This window comes from Nansenia antarctica (assembly GCF_963989245.1).
Source record: "Nansenia antarctica genome assembly, chromosome: 7".
NCBI lineage: Eukaryota > Metazoa > Chordata > Actinopteri > Argentiniformes > Microstomatidae > Nansenia > Nansenia antarctica.
In genome coordinates, this window is record NC_137677.1 from 12,021,144 (window position 1) to 12,033,490 (window position 12,347).

Consider the following 12,347-nt stretch of genomic DNA (forward strand, 5'->3'; position numbering starts at 1 on the left):
CCCCCCCACACACACACACACACACACACACAACCCCACCCACCCCCCACACGACCCCCCACCACACACCCACACACACACACACCGCCCCCACCTGGGCCTGTCATGTGCCGGGTCCTGACAGGGTTGTAGTGTGTCTCACTGTGCCAGCTGACCTGAGGTCTGTGCCAAGTGCCAAGGCCACAGCACTGACGCTGCCCGCCGGGGGGCCAGCCAACACAGCCTCAGCCCTGGGGGGCCAGCCCCCCCTTCTGACTGACCCTCCTCACCCACCGTAGTCCTCCTCAGAGGGACTTTCAATCAATCTTTTTAGTTTCTTTATTTTTTTATCTGGGATGGAGGGTGGTGGGGGTGGAGGTGGGTTGGTTGGGGGGGTTGGGGGGTGGGGGGTGTGACATGAATACGGGTTTTTATTCTGTAAGTGTCATTCAGCTTTGAGCATTTTCACTTCTGCTTAAAGTCAAGTCTGCCGTGGCAGGATTCTTCAATGCATGTTTGAAACCCAGTTTTAATTTGTACATCAGAGTTTGATTATGGGGAAAATTTGATATAAAATAAACTGGAATGCACAACGTTTTGCAAATGCTGTCTCGTTCTTTTGTGTGTTAATGTGTCGCATCAGCTGCGTACCATATAACAAGAATGACAATTTTCAAAAGCGATACACATTCATTCGAAAACTTTTTTTATTATTCATAAAGTCATACAAAAGTACAAAAGTATTGTTTAATCTGTGATCGAAGGGGCAAAGATAGATAAATTGCATGCTATGATTTTTTTTTTCGGGATACAAAAGATAGGGTTATCTGTTCAGAGACTGACATTGAAGCAACGTCAATGAGAGCACAGCAAACACACACCACACTAGTCACATTAGCATCACGGTAGCATATGTAGCATGACATCACTAATAGGCTACACAAGTTCATATGTAACATGCCAAAGCTGTCGGACTGGAACAGTGAGTGTAGAGATGCTTGTCTTGATTCCTGACCGACCCCTACTTAAGCAATGACGCTCATCGTGACGATGTTGTGATTTATCGTCAGAGCTGTCACAGGTAGAGGAAAAAGCATTTTAGCTTTTTAAATCATAATACTGTTTTTATTACTATTCTTTTTAAATGACCAGACTTTTTAAATAGGCACTACATAAACACTGTTATATCTGTCTGTTTTATTGTATGTATTAATGTATGTGACCTATGTGTGTTTTAATGTGGAAACTGTATTCTTGAGCTGCACTTCTGCCTGTCAAAGGAGAATTTCTGTCACTCTGTGACAGACAATAAAGCATTCTTGAATCTTGAATCTTGAAGTTAGACACCTGCAGTGGAGCACCGAGTAACGTTGACCACAGATCACAACCTCCAGCCCCGACACTGCTCTCTGGAACGGTCAGAAAACACATCTGAAAATGTGTACAAGAAAACTAGTAGGTAGGGGTCAGTCTACACAAGTAGCTAGTAGGTAGGGGTCAGTCTACACAAGTACCTCGTAGGTAGGGGTCAGTCTAAAGCCTGGCACCAGTGGGTAAACAAGACACGTCAACGCTGATATGAAAAAGTGGTAAGTTTCGCCAAAGGCGGGGAAATACTATTCACCAATAACAATACTAGTCACGTTGTCTACGTGTGCGTACCCTCCACATCACTGGTAGTGGGATATAACATGTCAGCTGTTGTATTCTTTGTTTAGAAAACTGTGTTTGTGAGTGTGTGTGTGTCACTGTATGTGTCTGTGTGTGTTTGTCTCTGTGTGTGTGTGTGTGTGTGTGTGTTTGTCTCTCTGTGTGTGTGTTTGTCTCTCTCTGTGTGTGTGTGTGTGTCTGTGTGTGTGTGTGTGTCAGGAACACAGCTCTGGGGAGGGGAACATCTGTTCTCAGTCTGCTGCCATGGTGACGACGTTGCAGGAGGCGGAGCCTGTCAGTCAGTGGCTGTCAGGGGGCTGCCGGTGGGCCGCTGTGATTGGCCGAGGCGGCAGCAGGTTGCCACGGCGCCCGCCCCACCCTCTGCCCCGGCGGTGCTGCGGACCAGGCAGGCGTTTCCCCTAGCAACCGGCCCCAGAACAGCTGACCCCCCGGAGAGAGCGCTACAGCCAGTCAGAGTCCACCCCGCTGGGCAGGTCAGCTCAACCTGTGTGTGTGTGTGTGTGTGTGTGCATGAGAGGGGGGGCATGGTAGAAGGAGTGGTAGAGAGAGAGAGAGAGAGAGAGAGAAGGACATAGAGAATCACTTGCAGGAAGCAGTAAAACTGTTACAATGTCCACGTGTCACCTTCTTAAAATAATGGCTTAAGTCACTTTTAAGGTAAATGATGTTTTTGCCTAAATATCATATATTCTAGATTTCGTTCAGCTTATTCTGTTTTTCTCAAAACTTGAAAGTATGACCGTTATGTAGATGTAGCCGTTGTGTTAAGAAGGGGAGGATGTAGAAGCTACACAGTGAGACTGTCTGGATGTAGAGAGACAAGCTGGCAAACATCACCAACATCTGGCCCTGTCTGGGCTCATGCTGCTACACACCTATTTAGTGGCACACACACACACGCACCTGCTCACTCACACACACACACACACACACGCTCACACACACGCACCTGCTCACTCACACACACACACACACACGCACCTGCTCACTCACACACACACACACACACACACAAACACACACACACACACACACACACACACACATATACACGCACCTGCTCATACACACACACACACACACCTGCTCGTTGAAGCCTGTCGCTAGGCGCTCCAGCAGGCGACATTCCAGGGAGGGGGCGTGGCAGCACACGGCCCCCGCTGTCACTCCCTCCGTCGCCAAGCAACGCTGCCCGTCGCCATGGTGAGGCCGCGCGTCTGAGACCCCGGTGGTGGAGAGAGAACTGCAGCCTGGAGAGAGACCGCTGGCAGGGTCACACACACACACACACACACACACTGGCACAGTCACACACACACACACACACACACACACACACACACTGGCACACACACACACACTGGCTCACACACACACACACACACACACACACACAGGCTCACACACACACACACACTGGCACACACACACACACACACACACTGGCTCACACACACAGGCACACACACGCACGCATGCTAGGGGTGATGTAGATCTTACCAGTCAGATGGTGGGGTGTGTGTGGGGGGCTGGGGGGGCACTCAGCGTGCGTGCCAGGCTGGGGGCTGACATGTCCCTGGCACCGCAGCCCCCCCGCCACGCAGCAGCGCGCCACCGCATACACACCCTGCCCCCCCGCACCCCCGGCAGCCACACACTGACTCTGCCCTGCCTGCTCCTGCACACACACACACACACACACACACACACACACACACACACACACACACACAGAGCATTATACACACATACATGTACACACACACACAAAGCATTTTACAAACATATGACATTTCGATTCAGCTGGGGTAGTCTCCACCCAGGTGAGACACACACACACTACACACATACACACACTACACACATACACACACTACACACACTACACACATACACACACATAAACACTGTGACATCCCTCTCACTGCTGCCCATAAGTCGGGGGTTCATCACCCTTTTGAGTTGGACAATACGGCAAGTGGCGTTTCCCAGGGGGCAGATCCCCCCCCTCCTGTTAGGAGTCAGTATGCCGGTAACGGCTGATTGTTCTCCCTGTTTCGTCTCTAGTTCATGTGTGAAAATTCCCACAGTCTCAGAGAGAGGGATATCACTGTGTTTATAGTGGGGGGGGGGGGGGGTAAGATAAGGGCAAACAAAAAAATCAGGACAGACACTTATTTTGTTTGGTGTAATAATGTGAGTTTTTCATGTGTACTGTTTTGCAATAAATAATTGATTACAAAAAAAAAAAAGAGAGGGATATCACAACACATACTACACACATACTACACACACACATACACACACACAAATACTACACACACACATACACACACACATGCTACACACACATACACATACACACACACACATGCTACACACACATACACACACACAAATACTACACACACACATACACACACACATGCTACACACACATACACATGCTACACACACATACACATACACACAGACTCACTGAGATGGTCTCTCCTGCACGGCCCCCGTCTGAAGCGTAACTGGTGCAGCCCATCATCTCCTCGCCATGACGACACCCAACCACAGCCCTGTCAGACGGGGCGGCGCCAGACCTCTGGGACCACACTGACCGGCACAGCAGCTCCTCCTCTACACACACACACACACACACACACACACACACACACACACACACACACACACACACACTTGTTACATATTAAGGAGCATCAAGCACTGCCAACCACACAGACAGGTGTGTGTGTGTGTGTGTGTGTGTGCGTCTGTGTGTCACCTGTGTGCTGGTTGGGGGGCGGCAGGGCTGCCACCATGTTGGGGGTGGTGAGGCGGAATGGTGGGGCCAGGGAGAGAGGGTTGAGGGCGCTGGGGACGGCGTGACGCAGCATCCTCTGGAGGACTTCCACAGACGACGCGTTAGACCTGGAGGACAAGATCACTGCTGCTATACCTACACACACACACACACACACACACACACACACACACACACACACACACACACATGGATTGTAGAGAGTAGAGAGTAATCCTCTCTACTCTACACTACCTCGATGGGGATTACTCACCCAATCCATTGCGTTGCAATATTTTGGCTTGACTAGCGAGTGTGTCATTGATTTTTAACAACGTTGACATTTCTTTACATTTTTCAGAATAAAAATCAAAATATTTGGTCGGTTGTCGATTGCCCGCTTTCACCAGCTGCTGTCACATACGCTGGCAAGAGAAAGTAAGTGAACCCTGAATTACCTGCATTTATGGATACATTTGTCTTAAAATATGGTCTGATCTTCATCTAAGTTCCAATAATGTACAAACACAATCTGTTTTAATTAATTACACACAAATGATTGTATTGTTCTTGTCCACCTTGAATACATCATTCAAACATTCACAGTGTAGGTTGGAAAAAGTAAGTGAACCCCTAGGCTAATGACTACAGAAGGCTAATGACTTCTACAGAAGCTAATTGGAGGCAGGAGTCAGCAAACCTGGAGTCCAATCAATGAAACGAGATTGGAGGTGTGGGTTAGAGATACTGTGACTTATGCCATGCCTCGCAAAAAAGAGATCTTAAAAGACCTACGATCAAGCAATGTTGATTTGCATAAAGCTGGAAAGGGTTACAAAGTCATCTCAAAAACATTTACAGTTAGAGTGTAAATGTGTGTAAATGGAGACGATTCATTACTGTGACTACTCTCCCTAGAAGTGGGCGGCCCAGACAAGATGACTCCAAAGGCACAACGCAGAATGCTCAATGAGGTTAAAAAGAACCCTAGAGTAACAGCTAAAAGCTTGAAGGCATCATTGGAACTGGTTAACATCTCTGGTCATGAGTCTACCGTACGTAAAACATCTCTGTTCATGAGTCTACCGTACGTAAAACATCTCTGGTCATGAGTCTACCGTACGTAAAACATTGAACCGGCATGGTGTCCATGGCAGGACACCAGGGAGGAAGACACTGCTCTCCAAAAAAACATTCCTGCGCGACTGAAGTGTGTGTGTGTGTGTGTGTGTGTGTGTGTGTGTGTGTGTGTGTGTGTGTGTGTACCAGCGACGTGAGCTGCAGCCTGGGACGTTCCGCTGCGGGAGGTGAAGCAGGTGCTGCAGTCGCTGCTGGCGCTGATGATGTCATCACCGGGCGCCAGGACGTCCACGCAGCGGCCCGCGTTGGTGCCCCCCGCCCCCAGGGACATGGGCTGGTCTGCTGAGTTAACGGCCCCCACCGTGATGACCTACAGGGATCAGGGGGTCAACGGTGACGGCAAGGGGGGGGAGTTTGCAATAAATGTGTGTGTGTGTGTGTGTACCTCTGGCTCTGAGGCTGGTGAGTAGAGGCAGGCGTCGTCTCTGTGGTTGCCGGCGGCAGCGATGAGCACGGCTCCGTTTGCGACCATCTCCCTGCACGCTGCGTTCAACGTGCGGCTGAACCCACCAATGAACGGCAGCAGCACGATGACCGAGCCCACCGGACGAGCCAATAGGGAGGCTCGGATGTACTCCATACCTGGGGGAGGAGAGACACAGTCATACGGAGGGATGGAGGGAGGGAGGGAGGGAGGGATGAATAGAGGGATAGAGGGATGGATGGAGGGAGGGAGGGAGGGAGGGAGGGAGGAGGGAGGAGGGAGGGAGGGGGGGATGGAGGGATGGATGGATGGATGGACAGATGGATGGATGGATGGATGGATGGAGGGAGGGAGGGAGGGAGGGAGGGAGGGAGGGAGGAGGGAGGGGGGATGGAGGAATGGATGGATGGACAGATGGATGGATGGATGGATGGATAGACAGATGGATGGAGGTATGGACAGATGGATGGTGTAATGGATTTTTCATCTTATGAATGTTTTAACATTATATGTATTCCTGTGGTATTCATTTTCATACAGAATGTGACAGTATGTTTCCATGAGGAGTTCCTGTGGGATTGTTGTGAGTCTGACTGTCCTGTTTGTGAACACAGAGCTGTTTGGGCCTTGTGTTCATAAGTAGTTCGTTTAGGACTCGCTGTCGGTCCCACAGGAACTTACTCCCTGTTTTCACACTCGTTATCAATGTTATGACTATGTTAACACTATATCAAATGTACTATGTGAGAGTTTGTTGTCAGTCATTGAAAGCTTCCCATTGAGAAGTTGACTGTCCGCTCTAGAGCTGTAAAAGATGACTCCTCTATCGTCGGTTACATCACAGACGACAGGGATGAGGAGTACAGGGCCCTGGTGGAGAGCTTTGTGCAGTGGTGCGACACCAACTACCTTTTGCTTAACACCAGCAAAACAAAGGAGTTGGTGGTGGATTTTAGGAGGAAGAGAAGGACCCCAGCCCCCATCACCATCAAGGGGGTGGAAGTCGAGAGGGTGGACTCCTACAGGTACCTGGGAGTACAAATTAATAACAAACTGGACTGGACTGACAACACCGAGGCTCTTCTCAGGAAAGGGCAGAGCAGACTGTTTTTCCTGAGAAGGCTGAGGTCTTTCGGTGTCTGCAACAAGCTGCTGCAAATGTTTTATCAGTCGGTGGTTGCCAGCGTTCTGTTCTTCGCCGTGGCCTGCTGGGGTGGAAACATCTGTGCCAGGGATGCTGCGAAGCTAAACAAACTGGTGAAGAAGGCCAGCTCTGTGGTGGGGACCGGGCTGGACAGCCTAGAGGTGGTGGCAGAACAGAGGATGGGGAAAAAACTGGCGGCCATGCTGGCCAATCCCTCCCACCCGATGTACTGCGAGCTGGCGGGGATGAGGAGCAAGTTCAGCCACAGATTTGTTCTCCCCCGTCAAAGTACAAAAAGATTTGGACAGTCCTTTGTCCCAGCTGCACTCCGACTCTACAACCAGGCCCTGCAGGGTGGGGGAGACCTGGAGCTGGAACTTTTGGAACTTTTTACTTATTGAGCCTGCACTGTTTTATGTATTTTATTGAATGTTTTCTGTTTTCTGTATTGAATGTTTTCTGCCCTAACTGAGCTGTTTGACAACAACATTTCCCCATTGGGGACAATAAAGGTTTTCAATCAAAAAAGATAATTTTCTTCAATAAATACTATACCTAGATTTAAAGCAAGTTCCTATCTCTCATTAATTAATCTCATTAATTAATCCACGACAATGGACAGATGGACAGATGGATGGATGGATGGATGGTTGGATGGTTGGATGGATGGATAGACAGATGGATGGAGGGATGGTTGGATGGATGGATAGACAGATGGATGGAGGGATGTTTGGATGGATGGATAGACAGATGGATGGAGGGATGGACAGATGGGTAGACAGATGGACAGATGGGTAGACAGATGGACAGATGGGTAGACAGATGGATGGACAGACAGATGGATGGATGAATGGATGGATGGACAGATGGATGGTCCTACCTGCCAGGGCCCCTGACACGGTGCCTTTCCCCTGGCAGTTGAGCACACGCACACTGTTGATGCTGGCGCCCCTGGCAACGCCGGAGTCCCGCCCACTCACAACACCGGCCATGTGTGTGCCGTGACTGTCACACTGACTGGCCTATGGGAGAGAGGGAGGAGGGGGGCGCCAGGGACAAGAGAGGGCATGTCAGCATGTCAGCAGGGCATGGGCCGGATTCCAACCCATGCATACAGTTAGGTCCATATACTGTGCAAACACAATTATGAGATAGATTCATTTTCCATTAAGGGATTTCTTTTGGGCAACTTGGTTATAGACCAATTTTGTAGAATGACTGAGATGATGTTGTCCCATCGACTGTGCTTTTTTCCGATTTTTGTAAGTCACCCCAGGGTGGCCTGTCTGTCTGTCTGACCTGTCTGTGTGACTGACCTGTCTGTGTGACTGACCTGTCTGTCTGACCTGTCTGTCTGACCTGTCTGACCTGTCTGTGCGACTGACCTGTCTGTCTGTCTGACCTGTCTGTCTGACTGACCTGTCTGTGTGACTGACCTGTCTGTGTGACTGACCTGTCTGTGTGACTGACCTGTCTGTGTGATTGACCTGTCTGTCTGACCTGTCTGTCTGTCTGACCTGTCTATGTGTCTGACCTGTCTGTCTGTGTGTCTGACCTGTCTGTGTGTCTGACCTGTCTGTCTGTGTGACTGACCTGTCTGTCTGTCTGACCTGTCTGTCTGTCTGACCTGTCTGTGTGTCTGACCTGTCTGTCTGTGTGACTGACCTGTCTGTCTGTCTGACCTGTCTGTCTATCTGACCTGTCTGTGTGTCTGACCTGTCTGTCTGTGTGACTGACCTGTCTGTCTGTCTGACCTGTCTGTCTGTCTGACCTGTCTGTCTGTCTGACCTGTCTGTGTGACTGACCTGTCTGTGTGTCTGACCTGTCTGTGTGTCTGACCTGTCTGTGTGACTGACCTGTCTCTCTGACCTGTCTGTCTGTCTGACCTGTCTGTCTGACCTGTCTGACCTGTCTGTGTGACTGACCTGTCTGTCTGACCTGTCTGTGTGACTGACCTGTCTGTCTGTCTGACCTGTCTGTGTGACTGACCTGTCTGTCTGTCTGACCTGTCTGACCTGTCTGTCTGTCTGACCTGTCTGTGTGACTGACCTGTCTGTCTGTCTGACCTGTCTGTCTGTCTGACCTGTCTGTCTGTCTGACCTGTCTGTGTGACTGACCTGTCTGTCTGACCTGTCTGTCTGTCTGACCTGTCTGTGTGTCTGACCTGTCTGTGTGACTGACCTGTCTGTGTGACTGACCTGTCTGTGTGTCTGACCTGTCTGTGTGTCTGACCTGTCTGTGTGTCTGACCTGTCTGTCTGTCTGACCTGTCTGTCTGTCTGTCTGACCTGTCTGTGTGACTGACCTGTCTGTGTGACTGACCTGTCTGTGTGACTGACCTGTCTGTGTGACTGACCTGTCTGTGTGTCTGACCTGTCTGTCTGTCTGACCTGTCTGTCTGTCTGACCTGTCTGTGTGTCTGACCTGTCTGTGTGACTGACCTGTCTGTGAACTCTGACTCCGTCTTCCTCTGGGACATTGTTGAAGTCAGTGATTAGGACACGCCCCTCGATCTCCCGGTGGGAACTCTGCACACTGCTGTCCATCAAATACACCTCCGCCATCCCCCCATTGTCTATATAGAGAGGGAAAGAGAGAGAGAGGGGAGAGTGGGAGGGATGTGGAGAGGGAGAGAGAGGAGAGTGAAGAGAGAGAAATGGCATGGGTCTGTGTGTGTGTGTGTGTGTGTGTGTGTGTGTGTGTGTGTGCGTGCGTGCGTGCGTGCGTGCGTGTGTGTGTGTATGTGTATGTGTATGTGTGTGTGTGTGTGCGTGTCCGTGCGTGCGCTTGTGTGTGTGTGTGTGTGTGTGTGTGCGTGCGTGCGTGTGTGTGTGTGTGTGTGTGTGTGTGTGTGTGTGTGTGTGTATGTGTATGTGTATGTGTGTGTGTGTGCGTGTCCATGCGTGCACTTGTGTGTGTGTGTGTGTGTGTGTGTGTGTGTGACTCACTGGGGGGGGTGTATGTTCCAGTGGAGGCTGGGGGCTGCTGTAGTCTCAGGAGGTTCCAGGGGGCGCTCTGGGCAAAGATGGACGAGTCCTCCTCTATGTAGTCTACGTGAGGCAGCTTCACTGCCTGGAACACACACACACATGTACACACACACACACACACACATGTACACACACACACGCACGCACGTACGCACACACACACACACATACACATGCACACACATGCACACACACACACACGCACACACACATACACATGCACACACACGCATGCACGTACACACACGCACACACATGTACACACACACACATCCACACATCCACACACAAACACACACATCCACATGCACACATGCACACATACGCACACACACACACACACAGGGTTAGAGGGTAGTCAAGGGCATCAATACTGGGCTGTAACTAAACCCAGATGAAGACCCTGTATGAGGAGTCCAGGGTCAGGAGGAGGGTCTCCCAAGGTCAGGAGGTCGTCTCCCAGGGTTACCATGTGTAGGACGTCACTGCTCATCTTCACCAGGAAGCCGTGGAAGGCTCCGGTGTAGGTGTGGAGGACCTCCAGCAGGTAGCCCCTCCTGGCAGCCTTGGCCTTCAGCCTCCACACGGTGCGGCGGACATGGGAGTCGTGGGTCCCCCCCCGCAGGACCACCAGGTACTGACCCGGCATGCGCCACGCAGCCTGGAACCACACGTGACACGTTGTGATTCTCAACGACGTTGAAACGTAGTTCCGTGTTTCAAAATAAAAGTCTGAACATTTTGATTGGTTGCTGACAAGCGGACCAAATGATCAGACTGTGTCACAAATCACATCAACATCCAAGTTTATTGGTCATATTACACCAAATACAGCCGTAGTAGACGCTATCACAAAATGCTTTGGGTCAAGCTAGCTCCTCAACAGTGCAACAATGAAGTCATCAAAGGGGTGGCAACACCAGTACTTGGTGGGGGGCGGGGCTACAGAATATGCTGGTGTTTATTATTTCTCTTTAAATCAGTTCCCAATGTGGCCCTGGGACACAGGGTGTGTGAGCTGTGCTGCTTCATCATGGATCCATCATCATCATCATCATCATCATCATCAATATCATCCATGAGAGGAGAGGTGGATGCACCCATGCAAGCACCCACTCACCACACACACACACACACACTCACCACACACACATACGCATGCACGCACACGCACACACACACACACACACACACACACACACACAGATGCACACACACACACACATACACAGACACACAGGCACATACACGCGCGCGAGCACACGCACACACACACACACACACACACACACACACACACACACACACTGGCGCACACACAGGCACTGGCACACACAAACACACTGACAAACATACACACACACACACACACACACTGGCACACACGCACGTACACGCACGCACACACACGCACGCACGCACACACACACACACACACACACACACACACACACACACACTGGCACACACACACTGGCCCACACACAGTCATGTTACCTTATTGCATCTATGGAACTCTGCGGCGGGCTGGGTTCCTGATTCGGGTTGTGTCCCGTCCTCGCGGATCAGGTCCAAGATCATCTCGTCCTCCTCGGAGGAGTCCTGCGCGTGCACGGCCAGGGTCACGGTGAGCGCGCACACGCATAGGGCAAGACCACCTAATCTGTCCAGAAAATATGATCCCATTATGGATATTTTTTAAAAATTAGGTCAATAGTGACAATTAATTCAAACCAATTAGGCTATGGACAGCGACTGAGGATTCCAGATGTCCAACCTGACCAACAGTTCAATTCTGCTCCAGGAGTTGTTGGGTGTCCTTCTGTCAATCGCACCTCTGTAGGCTCTGTGAGGCACCTTGCGGACTCAGGACTCATTAGAACCACTCAGATCAGAAACAAAAGAGAATTGGAGGTTTACAATTCATACAACAATTGGAGGTTTACAATTCGAGGCGGGGACTCAGTGGGGGGCGTGGGACTCCACTCACGCCACCGCTTTTGTATCGGATGATCCTTCTTTCTCCGTTCATAACATCTCCGCGATGCAACAGACGGAGTCAGGTTTCAGGGGTTTGGGGGTCTTCCCACTCACGCGTTAATCCTTTTTTATAGTTTTCATTTGACTCTACTCTGCAGGTTGCAGTCTCAACCGTTTCGTTTTTTTAACATCTGCTTTACCCTTACCGTAGATTGCGTCCAGGTAACGT

At 50.5% G+C, this 12,347-nt stretch overlaps 1 protein-coding gene across 1 annotated transcript; it reads right to left on the reverse strand.

Annotated features, from left to right (window-relative positions):
- Positions 1–1,924: 1,924 nt before the first annotated feature.
- On the reverse strand, positions 1,925–11,788 carry pcsk9 (proprotein convertase subtilisin/kexin type 9; the record flags this gene model as incomplete). Its single annotated transcript, XM_080536553.1, has 12 exons — positions 11,636–11,788; positions 10,608–10,799; positions 10,097–10,220; positions 9,590–9,723; positions 8,030–8,171; positions 5,967–6,163; positions 5,708–5,891; positions 4,424–4,597; positions 4,130–4,278; positions 3,151–3,328; positions 2,734–2,900; positions 1,925–2,134 (listed from the first exon to the last, which is right to left on the reverse strand). Exons 1-12 carry the CDS (start codon positions 11,717–11,719, stop codon positions 1,925–1,927), a joined length of 1,935 nt encoding a protein of 644 aa, XP_080392679.1. The 5' UTR covers positions 11,720–11,788.
- Between the last annotated feature and the right edge of the window lie 559 nt (positions 11,789–12,347).